We start from the raw sequence: 27,741 nt of genomic DNA, 5'->3' as shown, positions 1-27,741 counted from the left end.
CGCCTCCCCCAACTTGGGGACCTTCGGGGCAACTTCCTGGGGTCCGGCCCCCTCCCCGCCCCGCCTCGGGGCCCAGCGCCGCCCCGGCTGGCTTCCGCGGAACGGGGTGGGCTGGTCTGGGGGCCCCGGGCTCCCCCTGTCCCGGGGGCGGGGGCGGGGGCGCCGGGGTCCGCAGTCCCGCCGGCCTGCGGCTCCCGGGGTCGCCCCGACGCGCCCTCGGGGCTGGGCAGGGCTGCGCCGGGCGGGCGGGCGGCGGGGTGGGCGCGGGGCCGGGGCCGGGGCCGGGGCGGGGCGGGGGGCGCCGGGGCCGGGCCGGGGCCGGGGCTGGGGCGGGGGGCGCCGGGGGCGGGGTCGGCGGGCGGGGGGCGCCGGGGGCGCGGGGCTGCGCTGCGCCCCGGGCGGCGGCCGGGCCGGGCCGGGCCTGGAGCCCTGCGCGGCGGCGGCGCGGGGTGGGGCGCGGACCCGCGCGAGCCCGCTGGGCGCCGTCAGTCGAGCCCGGGGAATCCTTTCAAGTTCTGGGTTCTCTTTGTTGCGCAATCGAGCCCCGGGGCCCCGCGGCCTCATTGGCCCGCGCCCGTGACGTCACGCGCCGGCCCCGCCCGCGGACCCCGCGGGGCGAGTTTTCTGGGCCGGGGTGAGGCCCGCGGCTTCGCCTCGGGGCGCTGGGGAGGGGGCGGGGGACTGCGGTGTCTGGGGAGGGGGGCGCCCCACCTGCAGTGCCGCGGGCGCGCCTTGGACAGGACGCGGGAGACTCTCCCCAGCAGGGGGCGGGAACCCCCCGGGGTGCGGACCTGCCCCCGACGGCCAGAGCCCGCGGGGCGCTCCTGGGGTGAACGCGCAGCCGCTGTGATCCCCGCTCCGCTCCGCCCGCAGGTGGGGGCGCCGCTGCTCCCGCATAGCCAGCCCGTCTCCAGGCATCGGGCACCCGGGTCCACTCCCCACCAGCCCGGGGACCCACCTCCCCCATCCCAGCACCCCCAGGCTCAGGAGTCCCGGCCCCCACCCGCCTGGGCTCCAGGGCCTCCCTGTTCCCAGCTGCAGGGCGGGCACAGTGGTGGGACCCCAGCACCCTAGGGTTTGAGTGTCCAGGACTTCCATGTCCGGCCGCAGGCAGGAAGGAAACAGCTTGGAGGAATGGTGGACCTCTCCCTGCCTCTGCCTGAGCAGCGCTGCCCTGGGGATGCTGGCAGCCCCCGTCGCGTGCAGCCCCGGGGGACGCCCGCTGGGAGGAGGGTGCCTGCTGACAGGAGGTGCGGCCCCCTGCACCCTGGCACGCCCCCGTCCCCAGAGCGGCGCCTGCAGTCAGACCCTTGGCTAGGCCGCCGGAAGAACTGGCAGCTAAGGCCTCGTGCGTTGGAGCCCGGGACGCCGCCCCCCAGTGACTGACATGCAGGCAGAAGCTGGGGTCACGGGGTGGACAGCACCTGTGGGGCATCTGCGGGAAGGCCCCCCGCCTGTGGGCACACCAGCGGGCCGGGTCCTGAGCTGGGCATGTGATGCGGCATCTGCACGTCCAGCGCCAGCAGCACCCACACTGCCTGCTGCGGGTCTCCGAGGCATCCCCCTTCCCGGCCCCACATTCTGGTTGGGGTAACTGTCCCCGTGTGTCTGAGGGTCCCCCCACCTCCAAGCTCAGTGTCTGCCCTTAGAGCCAGCACAGCCCTGCGAGTGGGAAGGGCGGCGCGGAGGACACGTGTCTCGGGCCTGCTGCGTCTGGCTCCCCGGAGGCCTTCCCCGGCCCGGAGGCCTGTGAGGCCCGCGCGGTCCAGGCCAGATCACAACTGAGGAAACTGAGGCCCGCTTGAGTCAAGCAGTAGCTGGTGGGGAGCCGGGGTGGAACCTAACGGTTCTTTACCCCACTCTGTGGCCGCGGGGTGCTGTGTGCTGAGGTGGGTGGTTGGCTGGACACGGGGGGATGACAGGGCCACGCCGGGCAGGTGGGAGGGGAGGCGGCCCTGCAAAGCGGAAACCTACTGTTTAGGAAGCACCTCCCCTGGCCCCAAGCATCCCCCCAGCTCTGAGGAGGCCCTTGAGGGGCACTAGCTGGTCCAGAATAGATTCCTCCCCTGTCAGGGGTCCGGGCAGGCCCACTCGGGGGCACAGCGATGAACGAGACTGTCCTCAGAGGTCCCTCGGTGTCCAGAGCGGCCAGGCCACACGCACAGGGAGAGCGCAGCCTGCAGCCGGCACCAGGGGCTGGCGGTGACTGCCCCATCCCAAGCTGGAAGCCGTCCCTGGGGGTCATGTGGCTGGTCTGCCAGGACAGGGCACCTCCCGGACATGGGCCTCCTGCCCGGTGTCTGCGCTCACGCCCACGGGCGGTCAGCGCTTGCTCCTCGGGCCCAGGTCTACTCCCTGGCTGTCTCCAGGCCCAGTGCCCAGGGCGTTGGAGCAAAATGCCGACTTCCCCAAAGCACCTTCTTGGGTGACACCTGGGGCTTTCGGAGACGAGGCATTTGGCCACCCCCGGCCCTGGCGGAAGCATCGCCGCCCATGACGGAGGAGGAGGGTGTGGTTGCCAGGACGGCCGGTGGGCTGGAGCTTCATTTGACCCTGTGGTTATGCCAGGCAGGTCTGGGCACGGAGGCCAGCTGGGGGTTGACCCACACAAAGCAGGCTGCCCTTTCCCAGGGGGGCTTGAGAGAGGCCACCAGCCCCCCCACCTCTCGGGCGAGGTTCATGGCTTATCCTCCCGGATCAAAGGGTGGCAACAGGGCTGGTTCTGGGGCCAGGCCAGGGCACATGTGGGACAACCATGCCCCGTGGGCCCAGCCTGCCCGGTCCCTGAGGATGCAGGTGGCCTGGAAGGAGGCCCAGATTCCACGCCTTGGCCAGCAGAGGGTGGGGGTGAGGGGACACGCACCCCTCCCCTCCCCTGGGTGCCAGGGTCAAGGCAGGAGGCCCCGGAGTGCAGAGGTGGGCAAAGCAGCCCATCCCCAGCCAGAACCGGGCAGGTCATGGACCTCCGCCCCTCCCACTCCCAGGAGCCCCAAGAGCTTCACGCTGTGCCCAGAGGGTCACTGGGTGTTCACTGCTCCCCCACTGCAGGTGCTCGCGCTCCCTGGCGTCCCCCAGCTGCTGCGTGTGAGGGCTGCTGCCCCCGCCGAGGCCTGGCTCCCAGGAGGATGCCCGGGCCGCCGGCCAGCTCCCGTCTGCACCATGAGTGAGGAGCGGCGGCTGCCGGGCAGTGCGGTGGGCTGGCTGGCATGTGGCGGTCTCTCCCTGTTGGCCAACGCCTGGGGCATCCTCAGCGTGGGTGCCAAGCAGAAGAAGTGGAAGCCCCTGGAGTTCCTGCTGTGCACGCTGGCGGCCACCCACATGCTGAACGTGGCGGTGCCCATCGCCACGTACTCCGTGGTGCAGCTGCGGCGGCAGCGCCCCGGCTACGAGTGGAACGAGGGCCTGTGCAAGGTCTTTGTGTCCACCTTCTACACCCTCACCCTGGCCACCTGCTTCTCCGTCACCTCGCTGTCCTACCACCGCATGTGGATGGTCCGCTGGCCCGTCAACTACCGGTGAGCTCCGGGCCGCGTGGTCACTGGGCTCTCAGTGGGGTGGGGGTGGGTGGCGGAACCCGGAGCCACCTGGTGCCCTTGCATGTGCCTTTGTGGGGTGACAGTGGCCCCAGTGGAGAGCTGGGGGCGGCGGGGAGGCCCCAGAGGGGCGGCAGGTTGCCGGGGCCCAGGCCCCCACAATGCTGACTGGGCCGTGACTGTGACATACTGGGGGGCGGGGGTGGTTGGGGATGGGGGGCGGAGGAGGCCCATGAGTGACCCCGGGTCGCCCTGTCCCGCCCTGTCCCGTGCAGGCTGAGCAACGCCAAGAAGCAGGCGGTCCACACTGTCATGGGTATCTGGATGGTGTCCTTCATCCTGTCGGCGTTGCCGGCCGTGGGCTGGCACGACACCAGCGAGCGCTTCTATGCCCACGGCTGCCGCTTCATCGTGGCTGAGATCGGCCTGGGCTTTGGCGTCTGCTTCCTGCTGCTGGTGGGCGGCAGCGTGGCCATGGGCGTGGTGTGCACGGCCATCGCCCTCTTCCAGACGCTGGTGGGACAGGTGGGGCGCCGGGCTGACCGCCGAGCCTTCACCGTGCCCACCATCGTGGTGGAGGATGCACAGGGCAAGCGGCGCTCCTCCATCGACGGCTCTGAGCCCCCCAAAACTTCGCTGCAGGTCACGGGCCTGGTGGCCACCATTGTCGTCATCTACGACTGCCTCATGGGCTTCCCCGTGCTGGTGGGTGTGACCGTCAGGGACCCGGCTCTGGGGCGGGCCCGGGGCTGGCACACACCAGGCTGCACGGGGCAGAAGGGAGGGGCCCTTGTCACCATCCCCATTTTACAGATTTGGGGACCCAGGTTCTGAGAAGTAAAATGACCCTCCTGAAGTCGGGCAGCCGTGGGGAGACTGGAACCCATGTCAGGGGACCGCCGAGCCTGGGTCTTTGTGCCATGCTGCCTGGGGGGCACAAAAAGGGGGTACTGTGCCCACCAACTTTCCGGAGGGTCCAGAGCCCAGGATGGATGCAGGGCTCAGCGGGACAGGACTGGCTCTGGTTCTGAACTGGGAGGCAGGGCAGGCCTGGGATTCTGCTGCATGGTCAGACTTGATCCCAGCAGCCGAGGAAGGTCCTGCCCAAAAGGGTCCAGGATCACCAGGGCTGCCTGGGCCCTGCCTGCCTGGCTGCACCCTGGCCTGGCCGTGACTGCTGTCTAGACTCACTCCCAAGCCCTTCTGCCCGCAGAGCTGCAGTCCAGCCCCCAAGGTCTGGAGCAGGACAGGCAGGGGCCCAGGACAAGGGCCGGCCAGGAGCTTCCTCCAGACAGCTGGGCAAGGCTGTGTTCCTGGACTCTCGCCAGACATGAGCCCCAGCAGGGGCCTAGTGGGCTGGGGAGCTGCTCGAATGCAGCCCCGGCCACCTGCTGCCCACCCCGGTGGCCCAGGCCCACAGGGTCTCAGGTCCACCCTGTGTGTGATGGGAGCCGGGGCCCCCGTCCCTGCGCTGGGGGCGAGGGGACATTTGAGCAGTGTCAGATCCAGACAGGCGGGAGGCCCTCCTGCCTCTCCAGGCCAGGGTGCTGTGGGGGAGCCCGCACAGACGTCGGCCTTCCCCTCACCCTGGGAGGTGCGCCCAGCCATTTCACAGAAGGAGAACGTGCGCCCCCTAGAGGCTGAGCACCGTCCTGCCGGCTGACAGGACCAGGGCGGTTCTGGGGTGCGGTCTCCGCTCTGATGGCAGAGTGCTCCGTGTCACTGGGCAGGGAGCCAGGGCCCTGGGCAGTGACCCAAAGGCCACCTGGCCGAGCCCTCTGATCCTTGGACGCTTTGATTTTCTTCCTCTGGAGTCTGAGGCCTAGACCCCTAGCCAGGGCAGGTGGGGGAGGCCATAGGCCATGGAGGACCTAGGCAGGGGAGGGCGATGGCTGAGGCTCGAGAACTGTTAAAATGGAGACCTGGTTCACCAAGCCTCTAACCAAAGGGTGGGTATCCCATGGCCCTGCCCTACTCCCCAGGCATTCGCGGGGTCACGGGAGAGGGTGCCCAGCACACTGCAGCCTCTACACACTCGTGGTCACCAGCTGGGGTCCCGCGGTTCTCCGTGGGCAGGGGCTCCCACTCTCCTGCACGGTGCTGTGGGCCGGGTGCCCCTGGCAGGTGGACATCAGCCCCACCACTCAGAGCAGAGGCTGGGGGGCGGGGGGTGGTGGTGCCAGGATCCTCTGGCCCTGGCCGAGCCCTGTGCCCACAGGTGGTGAGCTTCAGCAGCCTGCGGGCGGACGCCTCGGCACCCTGGATGGCGCTGTGTGTGCTCTGGTGCTCGGTGGCCCAGGCCCTGCTGCTGCCCGTGTTCCTCTGGGCCTGCGAGCGCTACCGCGCCGACCTCAAGGCCGTCTGGGGGAAGTGCGTGGCCCTCATGGCCAACGATGAGGACTTGGACGATGATGAGGATGGCCTGAGAGTGGCCCCCCGAGAGTGTAAGTTGTGGGTGAGGTCAGAGGGGTTGGGGGGGGTGACAGCTATCGGGTAACCAACCCGTGGAGAGAGGGACGCCCCATTCTCAGTTGCTAGATACCCCTTGTGTTCACCCCCAAATGTACTGGGACCCCTAAAAGACCCCAGCCTGGTGTCCCTTGGGGCACTTTCATGCCCACTTAGCTGCCCTGGGCAGTACCAACTTCAGGGATCCCCAGCAGACTGCCCCAGGGGCTCCTAGCCCAGGTCCTGTCTCCTTCAGCAGTAACAATGCCACCAAGGGAGCTCTTGCTACCTGCCAGCCAGCATCAGCCCCCATGTGCCCCCCAAGCTCCCAGGGTAACCTCAGATCCCACCCCTACAGATAAGGTCACTGGCTGGGTGTGACCGCCGGGTCCCACAGCTGCAAGGTGGCACGGCAGGGTCTGAACCAGGACCCTAGCCAGCCTCTGCCCTGTGTGTGTCTGGGGTGGGGGGTGCCCAGGACTTGCTCCAGGAGGCCCCCAGGTTCCCCAGCTCCAACACTCTGCCCGCCTGCAGACACCAGCCTGGAGGGTGGCATCCCCACCAACCTGGTGTTGGAGCGCTCCCTGGACTACAGCTACGGGGGCGACTTTGTGGCCCTGGAGAGGATGGCCAGGTACGAGCTGTCTGCGCTGGAGGGGGGCCTGCCCCAGTTCTACCCGCTGCGGCCCCTGCAGGAGGACAAGATGCAGTACCTGCAGGTAGGCGCGGCCCGGGCGTTCCTCTCTGGGCACCCCGCCCCCCTCCCTTGTCCCCAGTGCTCTGGGGGAAGCGCCGGGTCCTCCTATGTCCTGGGCGGTGCCGAGGGCGGGAGAGACGGTCCGCGTTCCCAAGCCCCCTCCTTGGCCGGGGCCGCCCTGAGGGCAGGCCAACCTTCCCGGGGTGCCCGCGGGCCAGGGCCCCCGGCTGACCGCGGGTCCCCGCAGGTCCCGCCACGCGGCGCTTCTCGCACGACGACGCGGACGTGTGGGCCGCCGTGCCCGGCCGCTGCCCGCCCTCCTGCCGCGCTGGGGCTCGGGCGAGGACCTGGCCGCGCTGGTGCTGCCCCCGGGCCCGACCGGCGCCGCGGGAGCCCGCTGGCCTCGGCGGAGGACGCGCCCCCGTTCCGCCCGCGCCGCTGCTCCGCGGAGAGCCTGCCGGCCGCGCGCCCCCCGGCCCTGGACGGCGGCCCGCGCCGCGCCCCCGGCTCGCCCCCCGGCAGCCCGCGCCGCCGCGCCGGGCCCGGCGCGCGCTCGGCCTCGGCCTCGCTGCTGCCCGACGCCTTCGCGCTGACCGCCTTCGAGCGCGAGCCGCAGGCGCGCGCCGCGCGCCCGCCGCGCCCGGCCCTTCCCGGCCCGCGCCCCCGGCCCCGGCCCCGCCGGCGCGCGCCCCCCGGGGAGGCGGCGCCCCATGGCAGCGGCGCGCAGCGGAGCCCCGGGCCGCGCCTGAGCGCGCGCGCGCACGCCGGGACCCTGCGCACCGCGCGGAGCGCGTCGTGGGGCGACCCGGGGGGCCTGCGCGCGGCCGGCGGCGACGGCAGCACCAGCAGCTTCCTGAGCTCGCCCTCCGGGTCCTCGGGCTACGTCACGCTGCACTCGGACTCCCTGGGCTCGGCGTCCTAGGGCCCGTCGGGGGCTCGGCCGGCGGGGGCCAAAGCACCAAAGACGCCGCCCTGGCCCTCCCCGAGCCCGGGACAGGCCCGCGCGGGGCCCGGCGGCGGGGCCCGGACGTGCGCCCGCCCTCCCGGGGCCACAGGGCGGCGGGTCTCTGCCGGCCGTGGCCGGGCCAGCGGGCCTTGCTTGCAGGAGCAGAGTGGGGGGTGGGAAAACCGAGCCGGGGCCGCTATCGCGGGGAAAGGCCCCGCGGTGGGGGAGAGGCCCCCCCACTGCGTCCTGCCGCCTCGCTGCCCCTCACTCGCACCGCGGGGGCAGTGGCCGTGGGTCTCTAAGCACAGGGTCTTCAGCCCCCAAACAACCTCTGAGCAGGGCTCTGGCCCGTTCTGCCTCAGTTTCCCCATCTGTGATGAGCAGGTGACCACGTTAACTCTCAGGACTGCTTGGAGAAGTCGCCTGCCCCGGGCAGCGCCTCAGATGGCCTGGGGTCCTCTGTGGGTCAGTCTGCAGGGTGTGGCTCTAGGCCTGAGCCGCGCACTCAGTGCCCCCAGCTGAAGCACAACCCATCAGCACCCTCACCTTTGGCACCAGACCTCCCTGGACCGCCATAGCTTCCCCACCTGCATTGCTCTGCCACCACTGCCACTCCCACGGCCAGCCCCCTGGGTGGCTCCCACCCTGAGGGACCTGGGTGCAGGGTGGAAAGGGCTGAAGCAAGCAGGAAGCAGGGGTGGGCCTTCCTGTACCCGCTGCCCAGCCCTTGCTTCTCTTCTGGCCAGAAAGGGGTCCTGGCTTACAGGCCTCCTGGGTCTTGGTGAGAGTCCTCTCCCCTGAGGACAGAGCTCCTCTTTGCTGCCGTCCTGGGCGGACCCCTTGCAGGCTCGAGCTTTACCACGTGTGTGGGGAGGGTGCGGGGGGGGGTGACTCGGGAGCAACTGTTACCTTGAACTGGAGGGACAGGGCAAACGCTGTCCTGCCTCTATGCTGTGGCCCCACGCAGGAGAGGATTTGGGGGGCGCGAGCAGGCCTGCACCCTGTTCCTCTTGCTCTGCAGCTGGGGTTACAGAGCTGCCTCTGCCCTTTGGGCTGCCAAGCCCACCTCCTCGCCATCCAGACAGGTCCCAGCCCAGGAGAGGCAAAGGGACCAGGGAGGGTAGCCTCGGCCTCGGAGGCCCCCTGCAGATCCTGGCCGTGGGGTAACTTAGGGGGTGAGCTGGCCCACAGGTGAGCCAGATGGGGGTGCTGTGTCCAGCCCTGGCCAATGATGCTGAGCCTTCAAGGACTGACATGTCATACGGGGGCAGAGATCACCAGCTCGCCACTGTCACCCCTTCAGACTGGCCCACTGTCCCCTTGGGTTTTCACCTTCATGTCCACTGGCAATATTTGCAGGAGAACCTGGTCCCCCAAAGCCCCTCCAGTTCTGGTTTTCACAAAATTGAAGAGGAGGGAGGACCTCAGTGGAGGATGCTGGGGGCCTGGTGCTCCCTCTCACTTTGTCCAGCCTCCAGACCAGTTGGCTGCGTTGAAAAGCAGCTTGACCCCGGGCTCGCTGTGCATGGAGCTGTCTTCAGGCCACGTCTATGCAGAGCTGGGGATCTGTTTGTAGTTTTTTTGACAACTGAGCATTTCTCTACTGTACAGAATCCAATAAAAACGTCCTCACGATTTGCACCCGGCATTGCTAGGCTGGTTTCATGGCAACACCCTTCTGAAGCCTACCTGGAGCGGGGCAGCTGCGCCCACACCTCTCTCCCTCTGGGCCCTGAACCCCTCCGCTGGTGTCCGGTTCCTCTGGGTCTGACAAGTGCTGACCCTCTCCCGACGAGGGGGATGGGCACGGAGCAGCGCGAAGCCCCGAGTCCAAATGGCAGCCCCTGGGGTGTCTTCAGGGCTGCCAGCCCCCTTGCGGGTGTTTTAAAAGACCGAGAAAGGCAGGACCTGGGGGCGAGGCACCTGTGACATTTGCGCAGACGTTCACCCCTCTCCGCGCTCCCGCCTGGAGTCAGGAGGCTGCACCCCGGGTCCGCAAAGCAAGATCGCCACCTGGTGGGCCAGAGAGGAGGTAGCCCCCCCACGACCGCGCAGGGGGGAGCGGCACTCGAGAGGCGGCCCCCGAGACCGCACTGCGCGCACCCCAGCTGCGCCCGCGCGGGGCAGTCCTCTGGCCGAGGTGGGGGGCCGGGGCGTGGCGGGTCGCTCGCCCCACGGACTGGCCAGGACGGGTTTAGGGCGCGGTCCAGGCAGGGCAACGCCGAAGGGGGGCTGTGTCCATAGAGAGTGGCCATAGAGGGGCAGAAAGGAGCGCCCGGGTAGGCACGGCGGGAGGAACCAGAACCTTCGCGCTCTTTTACCCACTTCACAGGCCCCGCTGTCTTTATTGAGAATTTCAAGCAGGTGGAGGAGGAGCTGGCACCCCAGGCGGCCCCGCGGGCCGGCGCCCCATGCAGGGGGCCTGGGGGAGACCCTGCCCGGCGCGCCCCACCACGAAGTCCGGGCGCAGCAGCCACCTCCTGGGGAGAAGGGGCGGCCGCCGAGGGGCGCGGGTTCCTGGCGGCCCGGAGTTCGCAGGCCGGAGCGCTGCGGCCGGGTGGGGCCCCGCGCGGGGTCTCTGTGGAGGGCGCGAGGGGCCCTCTCCGCGCGAGATGCCGGGCCCGCCGCCGCCGCCCTTGGCTGGCTGGGCCGTGCGCGGGGTCCCTCCCGAGCGGGGCGGGGCGCGGGGGGAGCCGGGCAGGGCCTCCCTCTCGGCGGGGCGGGAGCCGGGGCCGGCTGGGGACCCCGCGGCGCGGGGCGGGTCTTCCGAGGGGGCCGGGCCGGGCGCGCGGAGGGGCGGGGGCCGGGGCGCCCGGCGGGGCTGGGCGGGGGCCCGTCGCTGGCGGGGCGGGGCCGGCGCGCTTTGTGCCGGTGGGAACCGGGCGTCCCCGGCCGGCTGAATGGGCCGGGGCGGGGCAGCGATTCTCCTCGCTGCCAGGGGTCCGCTCTGGCCGCTGCGGGCGGGACCTTCCCAGCGCGCGGGCCCTGGGGGCGGGGCGGGCGGCCCGCTCGGGGCCCCTGGGAAAAGGGCGCGCCCTGGACGTCCCCGGCCGGCCCCGCTGGAGGGTGGGGGAGGGAGGGTCCCGGCGGCAGCATGGGCTGCGGGAGCGAGGGCTGGGCCGCGCCGAGGTGCCAGGCACCGGCTGCCCGAGGCTCGGTGTCCCCGCCCGGGCGGGCGCGCCCGCAGGAACGGACGACGAGGGGCCCGGCCTTCCCCCGGGGCGCCCGGACAGCCTCCAGGCGCGCCGAGCAGCCGGGGCCCCCGCGACGGCGCTGGCCTCACCAGGGCCGCCACACGTGCAGCCCGGGCCGCGGGCTCTCGGCGCAGCGGGGCGACGCCGGCGGGGGCGCCGGGACGCGGGTGGACGCGCCGGGGAGCCGCGGGGGCGAGGGCCGGGAGCCGCCCGCAGCGGGGCCGGGACCCCAGACGGCCGGGGCGCTGGGGGCGCGCGGCGCGGCCGCCTCCCGGCCGGGGCCGGCGCTGTCCATGGTGCTGCCGCCCGCGCGCCCGAGCGCCAGGGGCCAGCGCGCGCCGCCGCCGTCCTCGCCGCGCCGCGGGAGCGGGCCCAGGCCGGGCAGGCAGCCGCGGAAGCCCGACGGGTGTTCCGCTCCGCTGGGGACCGGCCAGAGCCCTGGGGAAGGGGCGGCAGACAGAAATGGGGGGGTGGGGTGGGGAGAGTAAGAGAGGGGGGTGAAGGGGGAGATGGGGCAGAGAAGTGTGGAGAAGGGCGGGGGAGAAGCGACCTAAAGGTCTCTCCGCAGGGTCCAGACCTTCACCGGCCCGGATCAAAGCTCCACAGCCAGCGACCTGGCGCCCCTCCTCACCCAGCCACCCCCGCCCTGAAGTTCCCCCCAGTCCCTCCCCTCTCCGCCTGGACTCCCGCGCTCCGGGTTGCGCGTCTCTTCGCCCCCCACCCTCACCCCCACCCCTGGGACCTTCTCTACCTTGCACTGCGTGCTGAAGGCTTTTCATGTACTTGACGCTCAGTTCCAGTATGTCCGCCTTCTCCAGCTTGCGTTTCCGGATCTGCAGCCCGTGAAAAGGGCCCTTAGCCGGGGACTTGGGTCGGTTGGAGGGGATGAAGCTCGGATCGCGTCACCCCCACCACCACCACGGCCCCCCGTCTCGCCTGGTGGGAGTAGTGTTTCTCCAGCAGGGACTTGAGTTGTTCCAGCGACACATTGATGCGTGCCCGGCGCTTCTTCTCCATCAACGGTTTGGAGATCTGTGGGTGAACAGCCATCAGAACACAGGACTATGGCCCTCTCGCCTCCGGGCCCTGCAGGGCCTGGGCAGGCCCCCACCCTGCGCCCCTCAAGACCCCCAACCTTGCGGAAGCTGCCCGCGGGGCTGCTGGAGCCGCCCTGGGTGGAGGGCTCAGTGCCCATGTTGTGGCATCTGGACCCGTGGGAGGCAGCACCGCCTTTATAGGGGCCCCTCGTTTACATGTCAATGAGGCTTTCCAAGACTGGAGGACCCCTGGGGGGGAGGGGACAAAGGGGGGGGTGCACCAGGACATTCCCCACCTCTTTCTGCCCGACCCCCTCCCGGACTTCAGCTTCTCCTCCGGGACCCCTCCTCCCTCTGGAGAGACCCCTTTTACCCTTCCTCACTCTATTTCCCTGCCCCCCACCTCCCCAAGTCTGGGATCCTGTCCCAGGCCCATCCCCTCCATGCTCTGTCCCACCCCAGTCTCTCTAGGCTCTGAGTCTCCACACCAGCCTCACTTGCCCAGTCTTTGATGCCCCTTGTCTCTGAGCATTCCCTGGGGGCACCCACCGACTAGGTCCCTGGGTCCAGCCGGCTGGGAGCTCTGCCAATGACTGTGACCATGTGCTTGGCCCCCCAGGGCTGATGAAGATGCGGAGATGGAGCCCTCCAGCGAGGCCTTTCTGCGGGCTTCACGCTCGGGCCACACCGGCAACGCCGCATTAGTCGCCCTAATGTTGGGACAATGCAGCGATTTTCTGCCTGTAGCCACTCAAAGCCGGGCGCAGGCTGGGCCTGCGGGGGCCACGCAGCAACATGTGTCCCATTAAAGCGTGCAGCCCGCCCGCAGGGCCACAGCCAGCCTCCTCCTCGCGAGTCCAGGCACTGGGAGCATGTCCAGGCAGGGGGGAGGGGGGCACAGCCTGGTACGTCCAGCTGGCGGGGGGCCCTGCTCTGGCCACGGTGAGCCGAAATGACCGCCCCACGCTCCTGGGGCCAGGCCTGGGTTCCAGGCAGGGCAACCGCGGGGCCTCTCTCTCAGAGGAGACCTAGGAGCTTATTTCCAAAGATCTTCCCTCCGTCCCAACAAATGGGAGGTGGGGTGGGGAAGGATCATGGGGGAGACCCCTCTGCGCTTTGGGAGGGCAGGCGGGACCACTTTCCAAAATTCAGGCGGTGGCCGGAGTCCCAGGGGGCTGGGCGGGCAGGCGGGTGAGCCAGGCCCTGCCTCAGGCCTCTGGCTGGTCCCTGGGCTGAAGTCCGCCAGCTGTTGACTGAAGGCGGGGTGACGTCCGGAGGGGTCCCTGGGCCCACACTCCTTTACTGGATTCCTGGGCTTAGTTTCAAGGTTTGTAAAACGGGGTTCCCAAGAAGGCGGGTCCCTAGGGCTGCCTTTGAGGACGCGAGGGGGCAGGTGGACGCCAAGTCTTCTGTTGCGCCCGCGGCAGAGGGATGGACAAGCTGCCCTTCGCTGGCCCTCAGCGTGGCGGGGGAGTTGTTGGGTCCTAGGTGGGCGCCCCAGCTCTGGAATCGCGGCGTCCTGCCCCACCCCGCCCTCTCCCCGGGTCCTGGGGGGCGGGGGCGCGGCGCGGCGTTCCCAGGCCCCGGGCAGCGTGGAGAATCGCGCTCCGCCCTCCGTGCCGGGCGCGGCTGCGGCCACGGCGCCCGGAATCCCCCGCCCGCCCGAGTCGCGGGGCCCGCGCGCCAGGTCCCGCCGCCGGGCCGGGGCGGAGCGGCAGGGCCGGGGCACGGCGGGCTCCGGCACGCGCCGCGCGGCTTTGAAGCGCCGGGGCCGGCCGGGGCCTCGGCGAGGAGGCTGCGGCCGGCCGGGGCGGCGGTGGCGAGGGACAGGGGCGCGGCGGGGCGGCGCGGCGGGGCACAAAGGGAGCAGCCGAGTGTCACGGGCTTTGTGCGGGCCCCACAAAGCCGCGTCCGCGCCCGCCCCTTCGCCGCCGGGCTCCGGGCGCCCCGCAGCGCGCGGGCTTCCAGCTGCTGCACATCTGCAGGGCGGCCGGGCGCGCGCCGCGCTCCGGAGGCCGCGCCTCTCCCCGCCCGCCCCGGCGAGGCGCGCGGGCAGCCGGGCAATTTGTCCCCTAATTACGAGCCTCCCCAGAAAGCGCCGCCCGCGCCTTTCAACCCGCGCGCATTAGCAAGCCAATGGGCCCGGCGCGGCTCTCGCGGCCGCCGCGGGGCGCCGGCCCGCCCCTCTCCAGAGTTAGGGCCCCCATAAAGGGGCCCGCCCCCCCCCGCTCGCCCCCCGCTCGCCCCCGGGCACCTGCGCCTCCTGGGGACGCGGCCCCCCTTCAACCCCTGTCCGAGAACCCCGGCCGCGCTCGGGGGCGGGTGGGGGTGCTGCTCGCGTGGGTGGCTTAGTGCTGCCGAAGCCGTGGAAAATGGACCGCAAAATGCGCTAATTCGCAATGTTCTGCTCGGGCGGCGCGAGGCGAGGCCGCCGGGCCGGGACCCCACCGCGGGCCGGTCCCGCCCCCGCCCAGTTCGGCGGCCGGGCCTCGCCTGCCCTGCCCACCCGGAGCCGCCTGCCGCGCCCCCGCCGCTCTTTCACTCCTCGAGACTATCCTGCGGCTGGCGTGTCCCCCACACTTTGGGAATTTCACCCCTTTCTCCCCAGCGCCCTCCTCACAAACAGCCCCCTCCGCCAGCTTGGCGCCTCAAACCGGCTGGATGCAAAACCGGATGCAAGACGGAACCGGATCGTGCAAATTCCACCCTCCCTTCCCCCGGGGCGCAGAGACAGCTCCTCCAGCTCCCGTCCCCACTTCATCCCCAGCTCGGGCTCCTTCTGGGCCTCCGCTTCCCGTCCCCTGGGGCGGGGGGGGGTCAGTTCTCTGCATCCCGCAGACTTTGGGAAAGAGGCAGAGCCGAGTCGCTTTCCCTCCCCGCGCCTGGCCGGCTAGTCCAGCACCTGGGCGTCCTCAGGCCCGCCGGGCTGGGTCGGGGAGAGCTGCGAAGAAGCAGGGGAGACGAGGAGTAGTATCGGGGTCACCCTGTCCTCGCTGAGAGTCAGCAGGATGATGCCCTCTCGGGCTGCCGGGAAGGGCAGGAACCAACTTAGAGCCGGGCCTTCAGCGGGATGTAGGATGTAGGTCACTGCTCCCTTTCCATCTTTAGCATCTGGGGCCCCCAGGGGCCTGGAAAGGAACACAAGTCCTGGCCGAGCTCTGGGGAGACCCAGGACGCCCTCTTCTTTGTCAAGGAGACAATTTTTCCATAGCCAGGAGGCTCTGGTGGTCCCCAGGGCCACTCAGGACCAGCCCTCTGCTTCTTCCTCGTGCTGCAGGCTTAGGGCCAGAGTGACCCGCGCCTCTGTCGGCCCTGCTTCCTTTTTTTTTTTTTGAAGAAAAAAGTTGTTTAAAAGTTGTTTTAAAGACACAACTTTATAGGAAGTCAGGTCTAGAAACAAGACGGGGAGGGGCCTGTAGAGGCCAGAACAGGAGCCCTACCCTTGTCACACCAACCGTCTCTGGTACATCCCTGGGGGGAAGCCGGGGAACCCCTTCCTGCTCTGTCCCTGGACATCTAAAACAGCGCTAACTGGGGAGAGCTGTGGAGGTGGCTGTGGGTGCGGGGCCTGGAGGCAGGAATGCACAGTGCCCTCCACAGATGCATTTCAAAGTGGAATGAAGTGATCGCGCCATGTAATTAACTATTGGGACACAGCAAAAGCCCTGAAATGACTCAGCCAATTGTGTACAGATGGGGTTGGAGAGGCTGCGATTGTTTAACTCTCTTTAGCTGGGTTGGGGCTCCCAATAGCCCAGCAGCCGCGGGCCCTCCAGGGGACAAAGGCAGAGCCTCTGGTGAGTGCATCAACACTGAACCGGGCTGGGCCAGCTTGGGGAGAGTGAATTCAGAGAGACCCGCATTGTCCCAGCCCTTTGTGTTACTCCCCAGCTGGCTCTAATCTTTAAATATTTACCCGGCCCCTTTGTGCACCTATGACTTATGCACTTTAGGCTGATGTGCTCATAAATTACGCGTCACTTCCCCGTTTCCAGACTAGAAGGAGGGGGCGATCGTGCCTGGAGCCGGGAATGGGCAGAGGAGGGAAAAGAAAACCTCTCTCTCCTGGGAGAGCAGCAGTCACGGGCGGGCACCTCCCGGCCTCCCTGTGGGAAGTGGACGAGCAGGGGCCTGTGAATGACATGGACCCCCAGGAGGCCACTCTGATGACTGGCAGGGACCCATCCCAGGGAGGAAGGAGAGACAGGATTCTGGACTTTTCCCTACTTGGTGTCAGACACGGACGGGAGCCCTAGGAGTCGGCGTTAAAGTGTTTGGTCAGCTCCGGAGAGAGGGGGGCACCCCATCCTTGCACATGCCTCCTCTGTGCTGTGGGCCACCCCCCTTCTCATGGTCTTTCTTGCTCAATACAGCAGTCCCGGCTAAGGAATGGGAGTGTGATTTCATCTCAGTCTGGAGTTAAACTTGAAAATGTCAAGGTGGTCTTTGGGGCGCCTTAAGACAGGAGGGAACCCCGACCTCCCCTGGTGGCGCAGCGGTTGAGCGCTGGGCTGTAAAGCTGCCTGCAGCCTCTGCAGCGCCGGTTCGATCCCCGGCCCCGGCGAGGGTCCCACATGGCGCGCAGACCTCTCCTGCCGCCCGCTGCTCCCCTTAGCAGTGCATTTCAGTCCTTCTGCCTGCTCTGCTCCCCGCTCTGGCTCTGGTGAATTCTCTCACCCTCCTGCGCTTCTGACTGTACCCAGTGCTTGTATAAATAAATAAATCAATCTTTAAAAAAAAAAAAAAAACAACACAGGAGGGAACCCCACTGGGCCCAGGATAGAAAGCCATGAGCTGATAGGTGGATGGCAGCATAGGGGGAGTCCCCAAAGAGGGACCTTCCTGCATGAGAAAGGACTCCCTTTGTGCCTGCCTGCAAGCTCCTAGAACAAGACACATTCAGATGCTTATTTATCCAAAAAGGCAAGCAAGCCATGCCAGGGCTGAGTAGTTTTCCTTTATTTTCTTATATTTTTGTGCTGTTCCCCTAGCTTGGGGGGTGGGGTCAAAGTGCTGGGATGCTGGAGAGGCGGCCAGAATGGGTCTGTGCGCTGAGAACTTCCTTTCTGGAGGGGAAGCCTCCGGAGTGTGTTTAGGTCTATGTCTCTGTGTGAATTACTGTGTTGCTGTGCGTATCTCTTTGTGTGCCACTTTGTTTCTCTGCATCTTTATTTGTTTTTTTTTTAATATGTATTTGTTTATGCATACTAGAACTGGGGTACAGGCCAGAGGTGGGCTGAGAGGATTCACCAGAAACAGAGAGGGGAGCAGAACAGGCAGATCTACTGAAACACACTGCTAAGGGGAGCAGTGGGGAGACAGGAGAGGTCTGCTGCGCCATGTGGGTAGCTCCCTGGCCAGGGATGGAACTTGTGCTGCAGAGACTGCGGACATCTTCATAGGTTGCTTCTTTTTTTTTTTTTTTTTTTTCATAGGTTGCTTCTTAACCCCTTGTGCCACCAGGGAGGCCCTGCATTTCTATTTGTTTACTTGTCTTTCTCCTCCATCACTGCTCTGCACTGCTGGGCCCTGGCAGATTCAATAACTCCAGTGATGTCTAAAATAATTCCCCTTCCTAGGGGGTCTGGCGCTCCCTGGTAGGGAACAACCTGTTTCTGTCTTCCTTTTCCAAAATGGGGCTGATGAAGATGCAGGACCTGAAAGGAAGTAATGGGCAGAGGAGAGGATTGTTCAGATTCTCCAGGCTGGATTACATGTTACGCTAAGCAACCCTCCCCTCCCCAGAACAGAGATGGCCCCTGGGGGTGAGTCAGGTGGCAAGCAGATGCCAAGGGCCAGAGGAGCTTCTTTGGAGTAGCTCTCTGCCCCTGGACCAGGCTCACTCCCGGCGTGAAGATGCAGTGAGTGCCCTCTAGTGGCCCCAAGGTGTTGGGCACAGAGAGAGGTCCTGAGTTTGGGGGAGACCCTGAGAAACTGGGAGCAGTGGCAGGAGAACCCCATCTCAACCTCCAGAGAGAGGGCCTCCCTGGTGGCGCAAGGGTTAAGCACTGCACTATGAAGCAATCTGCAGCCTCTGCAGCATGAGTTCAATCCCCAGGCGGCCAGGGAGCAACCCACATGGCGAGGCAGACCTCTCCTGTCTCGCCCGCTGCTCCCCTCAGCAGTGTATTTCGTCAGTCTGCCTGTTCTGTTCCCCACTCTGTCTCTGGTGAATTCTCTCACCCCTACATCTGTGGCCTGTACCCCAGCTCTTGTATGCATAAATAAATAAATCTTTAAAAAAAAAAAACCTGCAGAGAGAGCAAGGCCTCTATCCCACACTTCAACTGGGTGACTTTGATTTGAAAACATTAAATCTTGCAATTCCCATCAACCAAATTTAGAGAATATCTTCTGGGCACCATTTAAACATCCTTAGATTTAAAGAATTTGATCGATGGTGCATGTGAAATCAGGACAAACTGAGACTCAGTTTGTCCAGGGTCACGAAGTCTGGCTATGATGGCATGTTGGGTCAGGATTCCAGCCCAAGTTCTCCATCCTTCCCTGAGCCCAGCCACCGGGCCCCTGGCCTCCTGCCAAGGGGGCTGCAAGCGCTCAGATGCCCGCAGCCCACAGTCCTCTTGACCTCATTCTCTGTCAGCCACTCACTGCTCTGGGCTCCAGCCTCCCCTGGGCCTGTCCCCTACCCTGCCTCAGACTTCTTCCCTCCTGCCAGTGTCTTTGCCAACTCGTTGCCCTCCTTCCATCAGACGCCCTTGCTCTCATTTCCAGAGACGGGCAGGCGGCCTGCGGGTCCCCGAGGGTGCCAAGCCCAGCTCCAGGTCTCTTCCATGCAGACTCCTAGGCCTCCAGCCCTCCGGCCCCAGCCTCTCCTGGGGGCCCCACTCCCCTCCCCGTTCTTTCTTGGCTCCGGCCTCACCTCTGCCCGCCTGCAGCTGGTCCCTCTCCCTGGCTTCTTGGTCTTTCCCCTTTATCGCGCCTGTGAGCTCCCCGAGGGGGACGCAGTAAGCCTTGGAAAAAGCAGAGAACAATTTCTGACTGTAAGTCAGGCTTTGACTGTAGACGCTGCCTTTGCACAAAAGCACAGAAGGCAATGAAGGCCCCAGGTTGCGCCCCCTGAAGGTACCTGCGTCCGCAACCCTGTCGTGTGTCACCCGCCGCGCGGGCTCGCGCAGACGCTCCTGCTTCCCGCAGCCGGGGCGGCTCTGCGGAACCTTTAATTCTGCCCTAAAACTTCTACTAGAAAAACCACAGCAAACGCGCCGGGACACCCTGGGGCGACGGCCGTCCACGGCGCTGCCCCGGCCCCCCGCGAGCGGCAGGCGTCTGTTTCGGGGTGGGGGGACCCGCCGAGGATGGGGTCGCTTCGATTTCACCCGCTTTCTCCCCGCAGGCACTTTCTTGAGTTTGGGGCCAACTTCTGCGAGACGCGGGCGGCCACGTGCGCGCCCCGCCGCGGCAGCCGGGCCCGGGAGCCGGGGGCGGGGCCGGGAGCTGGGGGCGGGGCCGCGGGCCGGGGGCGGGGCCGGGGAGGGACCCGGGGCGGGGCCCGGGAGCCGGGGGCGGGGCCGGGCGGCGGCGCGACCGCCAAATTCGGGCCCCCGCCCCGCGGCGCGGCGGTCTCGCGAGAACTGGCGGGCGGCGCGCGGCTCCCGGCAGTGGCCGCCCGGCCGGCGTCGGCGGCGCAGTGCGCAGGCGCGGCGGGCGGGTTTCCCGGGGCTACAGCCGGCGCCGCCGCGGCCCGTCGTCCGCCGCCCGGCGCCATGGCGGGCTGCGGGGCGCGGGCTCCGCGGGGCTCCGAGGCGCGCCTCAGCCTCGCCACCTTCCTGCTGGGCGCCTCGGTGCTCGCGCTGCCGCTCCTCACGCGCGCCGGCCTGCAGGGCCGCACCGGGCTGGCGCTCTACGTGGCCGGGCTCAACGCGCTGCTGCTGCTGCTCTACCGGCCGCCGCGCTACCAGGTGGGGGCGGCCGGGCGGGCGGGCGGCGGGCGGGCGGCGGGCGGGCCGGGCGCGCCGGGCCCGGGGGCAGGTGGCGGGGCCCCGCGGGCGCTCGCGCTGGTCGGGGCTGCCGGGTGTGGAGCCCCCGGGCCGCGTCCCGGGCGCAGGCCCCGCAGGGTCGCCGTGGGGCCCGGCGAGGGCCCGGGGGTGCACCCGGGGGACCCGGCCAGCCACCTAGTGTGTGCGGGTCCCCGCCGCCCTGGCCGGGGAGAGCCGGAGGAGCTGACGGCCCCGGCCAGGGGCGCTGGCCCTCGAGGGCTGCCCCGCGCGCGGGCCCTCGGTCCGCAGAGCGGGTGCCGGCCCGTCGCCCCCACTGTGTAGACGGGGAGACCGAGGACGGAGAGGCTGAGCAGGTTGTCCAGGGTCACGCGGCTGGAGAGTGGCTGAGGGTGTGAGCCCGGGTCGCCCGGCGCCCCAGCCCTGGGCAGACCGGCTCCCCGACGGCCAGGTGACGCCTCTCCTGGGTCCCTTGCAGATAGCCGTCCGGGCTTGTTTCCTTGGCTTTGTGTTTGGCTGTGGCGTGCTGCTAAGTTTTAGCCAGTCTTCTTGGAATCACTTTGGCTGGTAAGAAGCTCTTTGGGGTGGCGGGGTGAGGCGCGGGTGGGCGGGCGGGGCCGGTGGTGGTGTCTTCTCATCTGTGTCTCCTCCTGGCTGAGGCTGTTGAGGGGTCTGTGGGTGAGGCTCCTCGCTTCCTCCTCTCGGACCTTGAGGACTGGTGTCCGTTCCGCTGTTGCAGACACAAACAGGTCCCAGGCACGCTCCCCACAGGTGGCCTCGCCCACACCTGCAGCGGCACTGGCAGAGATGCGGTGACCCCTTCCCCGAAGAGGGACAGGTCCTCTGTGACGGGAGGGGCGAGGCCCCGGCTCGTCTTCACTGGCCTTTTCCATCTCTAATTTCCATTAGGTCACAGCTAGTGCCTCCCCCACGGCCAGTGTAGGACTTTCCCTACACTATGATTTCAGTCCCTTGAGCCTTCTAGCCCCTGACCTGGATAGGAACCAGCGGCTTCCAGGTAAAAAGCTTTTCTCCTCCTGTCAATATGCTGGGCCATCCAATCCCTCTTGGCTGGAATTGTTTCCGTTTTGCTGCATCTTTTGTGGACATACACCTCCGCTTTCTTTTGGTGTTTCCCCCTTGTGTGTTCCTGTGCGTGGTGTCATCTGAAAAGACTGAGGGGCCCATAACGCCTTCCTAGTCTGTGTCTGGTTATTGTATTTACTTGTGATGGGGGAGAAAACGTGACCCCTCGGAGGCCCCCCTTTCTGCAAGCCTGAAGGGGAATAGTGCTCCCCGGGGGTGCCTGCTGTCCACCCTCAGACACGCGACACCAGGGCCTCTTCCTAGAACTGGGGGCCATTCCGCAGACCCCAAGCCGGACTTGGACTTGTGGCTGACTTGGTTCCCTGGCCCCCATTGACCTGCCTTTCTTTTTGTTTTTAAATAGGTATATGTGCTCCCTGTCATTGTTCCACTACTCTGAGTACCTAGTCACAGCCGTCAATAACCCCAAAAGTTTGTCCCTGGATTCCTTTCTTCTGAATCACAGTCTGGAGTATACAGTAGCTGCTCTTTCTTCTTGGATAGAGTTCACACTTGAGAATATCTTCTGGCCAGGTCAGTGTGCCCTGCTTTCCTCCGGAGGGGAGAAGGGAGGCCCCCCCCCTGCTCATGTCCCAGGAGGACAGTGGCGCGGGTTAAACTCTCGGGTCTAATCTTACCCAGTGATTATCCCCAGACTCCTCGCCTCCCTCAGCTGCACTTGGGAATTCTACTCTGAATTTGGAATCGAGGACACGGTGACCTTTTGCCTTAGGCCTTGCGTAACAGGGCACTAGGAAGTCCCAGCCTTGATAGCGGTGGTGCTTATTTACAGTCCAAGGAGGTTCGGCTCGCTTCATTTTCTGGGACTTGGGAAGTTTCATGTGAAGATTTTATGAGCAGAAGCCTCTGCACCTGAGCCTGCTTGCGGGTCGAAGTTTGCACAGCAGATCCAGTCGCACCCCAGGCTTCAGGAAAGGCCGAGTGCGAAGCCCCAGATGCTTCTCTGCCGCGCTTAGCTGTCCTTGTCCCCCCGGGGAGGGACCCAGAGCCCAGGCTCTAGGAGGCTCTTTGCCACGACCTGCCAGTTGGGTCGTCAGCACTTTACAGGAAATGGATGAACAGCAAACTTAGGGGAATGTGTTTTGCTTATGATGAAATTTTAATGTGACAAATGCTAATTGTCCACCAGCGTGTTTCTTGGCGTTTCTATCTTTGGAGAAAATAGGTCAGTTTTAAGCATCCAGAGTAGGAACTCCAGCGCCCCGGGTCTCACTCCCCCTGTCACTCATGTGTCCTGCAGAGCTGAAGCAGATCACCTGGCTCAGTGCCACCGGGCTACTGATGGTGGTCTTCGGAGAGTGTCTGAGGAAAGCGGCCATGTTTACAGCGGGGTCCAATTTCAACCACGTGGTACAGAATGAAAAGTCAGAAACGCACACCCTGGTGACAAGCGGGGTGTACGCTTGGTTCCGGCACCCTTCCTACGTCGGGTGGTTTTACTGGAGTATCGGGACCCAGGTATAGTATCAGATGTGCCGCTGGTCCCTTTTGCTTTTGCTCTTTTCACATTTCTCAGTTGACCTCTGTTAAACGTAGCGTAAGCTCGGCCGTTCTGAGCATACTGGGCAGTGACGTCCAGCGTCCTCATGAGGCCGGCGGTCTCCTGTAGACAGGTAGCGTTTCCGGTCACCTTTCAAGTGATAACTAAATAAAAGCCAGAAGAACTCATCTAGTCCTTAACCTTCTTTACTGTGTACCTCACCCCGGGGCCTCCTGACTTGTGGACTCTTGCTGACTCCGCCGTCCCCGTCTGCCTGTTTCACTCTGACCTGAAGGACCCCGGTGGGGTGAGGATGGGGCGCTGTGGGGGGAGAGCCCGCCGCCGTTCAAGTGGAGGTTGGGGCTGATGGCGTGTGCTGGGTGGGCTTGTCCCAACCCAGGCTGCGGGCCGGGCCTTGTTACCTGACGCGTGTCTCTTGTGTCTTGAGTCTGTGCTTTGGGTCCTTGGAGGTCCTAGAAGGACCTGGCTGGAGAATGTGAACAGTTTAGAGAACGCATCACCTCTTTGAGGAGACCCATTCGGGGCTGCCTCGCTCCTGGCGACCCTCTGGACCCCAGCGGTGTAGTCGGGGTGGGCACAGTGCCTGCTCTAGGGCTTGCATTTCTGAGCTGAAGACTCCGGATCAGCGATCGTGTCTCCTGGGCTCAGTGTAGTTGGGTCACGTGGTCCGCCGTCAACGCTGAGCGTGACCCCAAGTGCTTTAAGACTGAAGGGGTTTCCTGCCTCTCCGACCAGAGACATTTTTACATGGGCCCAGTACACAAGTGTGTGTCAGATGGAACCGGTCTTTCCTGGAGCAGTCCTTGCTCGCATTGCCTTCATTCCCACCTCCTGCCACAGTGGTGGGTCATGGCCTGCGCTGGGGGGCACCCGCTGCCAGGCACACCACTGGCTATGTGGGTGCCAGCCTGGGCAGGGCTGGCCCAGCCAGGCCCGCATCTGAGCTCCACCAGCCACCTCCTCTTTCCTCCCCCTGTGGAGTGGGGCCCGCAGGCCACTTCACGTTTGCTGTGTGTGTGGTAGGGGGCAGAGGGCGCACTGACGGGGCCTGGCGTGTGCTGGGACGCCTGCGCTTGGTCGAGAATGCCAAGTCAGGTGCTCGGTGGGAGACTTGCGTCCAAGGGGTCGGTGGGCAGAGGGTGAGTGAGCGGGGGCCGTGGGCAGTTTCCCCAGAGCTGGCGGTGCTCCTGGCCTGGAGGACTGTTTGGTGACGATGTGGTGTGGGGACAGCTCTCCGGAGGGACAGAGCTGTGAGTGGCAGGTGAGAGGCAGCAGTGGCTTCAGGCTGGCCCGGGCGAGAAGTAGCCGGTGCTGACGTGCCTGACTCGGAAGCTGGGCTAAGGGTTGAGGCCTCAGAGCCTTCAGCCCGATTCTTTCAACAGCAATTTGGGGTTTGGAAGCTCAGGTAGCGGTGTGTGGGGTACTCAGATCAAGTGTGGATGTGGTGCGGAGCCCCAGGAGGAGGCGGGCAGCAGGGCCTGGAGTGCCGTCACCCTGCCCTGAGGGCCGGTGTCCGAGAGGTGTGTGTGTGTGTCCTTACATTTCTAGCTGTCGCGTGAGAGGAGCAACAGGAAAGTGTGGCCGAGGCCCCGGGACGAGTGTTTAGTCCTGGAGCTTGAGGACCAGCCAGCCCGCAGCCCTTCGAGGCCCCCGGGCCTTGGCTGGATGCCGCTGTGGGGGTTGGAGAGAAGCAGGTGCCGCCAAAGTTCAGGGCCGGGTCACTGACCCTCGTCAACTTCGTGTTCCCTGTCAGGTGATGCTGTGTAACCCCATCTGCGGCGTGGGCTACGCCCTGACCGTGTGGCGATTCTTCCGGGATCGCACGGAGGAGGAGGAGATCTCGCTCATCCACTTTTTCGGAGAGGAGTACCTGGAGTACAAGAAGCGGGTGCCCACGGGCCTGCCTTTCATAAAGGGGGTCAAGGTGGAGCTGTGACGGCCGGGGCGGCCGGGCCGGGCCGAGGGCCCCACACCACGCAGCCGGGACGGAGCCGCCTCCAGTCGCCACCCGCAGAATGGATTTCCTTAATCATTTTGTATGTCACCAATTACGCTTCTGGGACGTTGTTCAAGACCCGAAGGTCGGGAGGCCTTAGGACTAAAGGGCTGCTCCCCACGCCCCCCGCGGAGCAGTCTGTGCTGGGGCCGAATCAAGGTAGGACCGAGATGAAAGCCGAACCGGGAGCAGGTCACAGGAGATCAGCAGCGAACCGCCGGAGCGCCCTGGGGGGAGCTGGGCCTCGTGCCGCCCCCCACGAGCACCAAGCGGGAGGATGTGACCCCAGCCCTCGGGAGAGGCGGCCGCGCTCACATGGAGAGGATGCAGGCAGGGGTGTGGGCGTCCATGCTCCCGAGCGTGAGAGACGCATCCAGAACCTTTCATTTAAAAGAAAAACGCAAACAGCAGCTTTAACCTCTTTATTTCTGTCCTAAGTGCATGACATCTGTGGACATCCTCAGCCGCCTCCCTCGAAGACGCCCCGGCCCTCGCCTGTGTAAGCGCGTTTGTATGTCTTTTGTTAATCAGCAGCCATAGGAATCGAGAGGGGAGCCCCGTTACCGCAGCCCGGGCTTGGGTCTGGCAGAAAGGGCGCTTGGGCCCCTCAAGGCCATCTGTCCGCGGTCACCAGAGTGCCCCAGGCCAGAGAGGCGGAGGCCGTAGTGGCTCTCAGCTCCCGCCCGCCTCCCAGGAGGGGCTGGTAGCAGGGACAGGCCTCGCAAAGGGGTCGATTTCCCTTGATCTAAGAAGTTCTTGGAGACAGCAGTAGACGCAGACTGCTCTCCAGTCACTGGGGCTTGCTTCTTTTGCCACAGCTTATATTTTTGTGTTCAGTTCACATCTATTGGCGGTTGGCCGCTGTGTTCTGTTCTCGAAGCCCCATCACCCCCCACGCCTGCCCGCTGGCCTGAAGGCCGGCCCCCAGGCAGCCGCAGAGCCCCAGCGAGCCGGCTCGCGAGTCTTACGTAGTGCAGGTGGTCCCAGCGGAGGCTCAGGCCATGTTTTTGTTCAGGTTTGGGGGAGCGGTTGACCCCGCGTCACATGGGCTTCCAGGCCCTTGTCTGACTCCGGGCCAGACAGGAAGTCGGGCTCGGCGTGAAAATCTCCCGTGAGGTTTTGCGGTGGCACCGCTGAGGTGTGACCCTGGTCCGGCCCAGCCCGGCGCCAGGCCCCCCTCGCCCCCGCCTGGCTCGGAGGAGCCGCCCACCTTTCCGTGCCTACGCCTCCCCATCTGTAGAATGGGGTCAATGCCACCTACCTCACAGGGGTGTCGCCAAGATGCAGGACAATGTCAGACATTTTGTTGCTTACCTGAGAGAGGACACGAATGAGGTCTGGACAGTGTATGAGTCTCATGACGTGGACAGACGTCTGCCTCCCTGTGCCAGAGGCCGGGATGCGTGTCCACTTTAAAGAGCACTTTGCCAACGCATCGATGCCGCTTATTTCTAGAGGTCACGGCCTAATTCATTGTTTCATTTTCATATATACCAAAGAGGTTTACGGGTTTGTTGACGGGCGGGACGTGGGGGGTGAGTACTGGTGGCACCCCCTGCCTGGCCTTGGGGCTGGGGCTGACCCAGTGCTGCCCCGGTCCTGCAGGCCTCCGTCAGTGAAGTCAGCCCTACACCCCCTAGGATTGCAGAGCGGGAGGGGAAGCTGGGCATGGCGGCCCTTCTGGCTCCCAGGATGGGTCTCTTGCCGCTGGCAGGACTGCCCCCTGCTCCCCGGGGCCAGGAGTCATCGCTAACCGACAACGAGAAGCTGCTCGGACGGAGAGCGTCTGGAGGTGTCCACACCGACTGCCGTGCTCCCTCCACCTGCCAGACGTCAGGAGGGCTGTCCTGCTGGGTCTGGGGCTCAGAATCGCAGCCTTAGGGTTTGGGAGGTGGGGCGAGGCTGCTCCCCCGCCTGGGGCTTGCTGCCCTGTGCTTGCTTTTAAGGCCTGGGCAGAAGGAAAACATTCCCACCCGAACTCGCGGTCGTGGCGGTGGAAGTCAGCAATTACTTCGGGCCAGCCAGCCGTGAGCTACTTGAGGGCAGGGCTGCGAGCCAGCCGGACTTCCTTCTCATACTGAGATCTTCAGATTATTTTTAACTCGATAAATTTAGCAGTGACCAGGTACGCAGCGGAGAATCAGGTTAATGAGGTACAGGCTTTTTGGGTATTCCGGGAAGCTTTTTGGGTAAAGGCCACGTTGCCAGTTCCCTCAAATTAAGAAACTGTCGAGAGATTTCTTTTTCCACGGCAGGGTGTAAGGTGGAGGAGGGTCTTCCCTGGGGAACGGGCGCGGCACGGGCCGGAGCTCCTTTGAGGCGGCATAACATGAAACAAACGTGTCGGGCGGGTTTGCGGGTGCTGAGGCCGGCGGTCACCTCAGAGAGGGGGCCAGGGCCCTGGCTGAAGCAGACGGGGTGGGCCCGGCATCCCTCTTCTGGTGTGAACTGCTTTTTGAGCCCACAAAGTGCACCGTCCTAGTCCCTTCCATTTATTTAACACTCGGGGGGTCGACCCTGGGGACTCAGCCCTAAGCCAGGGCGTCCTGTCGCGTCACGGACCGGGCCCTGCAGGGTGGCAGCCCCTCGGGAGCAGGCAGGCCGTGCTGTCCCCGACGCCCTCCCTGCGCCTTCGTAGTTGGCCTCCTCTGCTCAGTAGCCTCGCAGCCCTCTCTGGTGGGAGAGACCCACCCTGTGCCCCCCGAGGGCGGCGCCCGCAGGAGCGGGTCCCACTCGCTTGCTTTCCAGAAAGCCGCGCCCCGTAGCTAGGAGAGTAACTCAGATGGAGTGATTATTCTACTCTTCTTTATACATGCAAAAAATGTTTATTTAACTATTTTAAATTGGATTTTCTTTCACAGATACTGATTATTCTTTCCAATTCTTAAATAAAATGTACTTGATTTCACTATGAGCCACAATGTGATTGTGCGGGCCGTACAAACTCCAGAAGTGTCCAGAACCCACAGCGTGAAACTACTCTGTTCTGAATTCCTACCTTGCCCAGGCTGTGAGGAGCGCCCCCTCCTGCCCTTCCGGCCGCCGGGACTGCTGGCACGGACGCCTGGGCTCCTGCCTGCGGGCGGAACTCTGGGTTGTGTGGGTTCATTTTTTCTTTACCGTTTATTATGCCCCCCTTGAGAAGTGCGGTGCGGGCATGGAAGCCGCGAGAGGACGCCCTGGCATCCGCTCTGTCCGAGGGAGGTGAACTAGGACGGGGGAGCCCCTCCCTTTGCCTGGGCCAGTGCTCACTAGCCGGGTGGGGCTCCAGGGGCCGGGTAGGGAACAGGATTCCCGCAGGGGCAGGGCCTCGCAGGCACAGTC

General features: G+C 65.8%; 3 protein-coding genes across 3 annotated transcripts; 2 read left to right on the top strand and 1 right to left on the bottom strand.

Moving 5' to 3' along the window:
* Window positions 1-862: 862 nt before the first annotated feature.
* Window positions 863-7,671, top strand: GPR153 (G protein-coupled receptor 153). Its single transcript, XM_037500238.2, is given in 7 exon segments — window positions 863-3,515; window positions 3,809-4,238; window positions 5,752-5,953; window positions 6,516-6,704; window positions 6,926-6,981; window positions 6,984-7,044; window positions 7,047-7,671. Coding segments are annotated over 7 exon segments (2,727 nt in total). The 5' UTR covers window positions 863-2,280; the 3' UTR covers window positions 7,601-7,671.
* A 3,232-nt stretch (window positions 7,672-10,903) lies between these two features.
* HES3 (hes family bHLH transcription factor 3) lies at window positions 10,904-11,835 on the bottom strand. Its single transcript, XM_037501459.1, has 3 exons — window positions 11,755-11,835; window positions 11,570-11,651; window positions 10,904-11,256 (listed from the first exon to the last, which is right to left on the bottom strand). The coding sequence occupies exons 1-3, from the start codon at window positions 11,833-11,835 to the stop codon at window positions 10,904-10,906; spliced, it is 516 nt and encodes a 171-aa protein (XP_037357356.1).
* Window positions 11,836-19,582: 7,747 nt separating this feature from the next.
* On the top strand, window positions 19,583-27,383 carry ICMT (isoprenylcysteine carboxyl methyltransferase). The gene is made up of 5 exons (XM_037499693.2): window positions 19,583-19,777; window positions 20,292-20,380; window positions 21,264-21,433; window positions 22,161-22,378; window positions 24,175-27,383. Exons 1-5 carry the CDS (start codon window positions 19,583-19,585, stop codon window positions 24,355-24,357), a joined length of 855 nt encoding a protein of 284 aa, XP_037355590.1. The 3' UTR covers window positions 24,358-27,383.
* The last annotated feature ends 358 nt before the right edge of the window (window positions 27,384-27,741 follow it).

This window comes from Talpa occidentalis, unplaced genomic scaffold, assembly GCF_014898055.3.
Source record: "Talpa occidentalis isolate TD23 unplaced genomic scaffold, MPIMG_talOcc4v2.1 talOcc4.9, whole genome shotgun sequence".
NCBI lineage: Eukaryota > Metazoa > Chordata > Mammalia > Eulipotyphla > Talpidae > Talpa > Talpa occidentalis.
The sequence above is the reverse complement of the archived record's forward strand: the minus strand, read 5'-3'. Positions and strand labels throughout refer to the sequence as shown.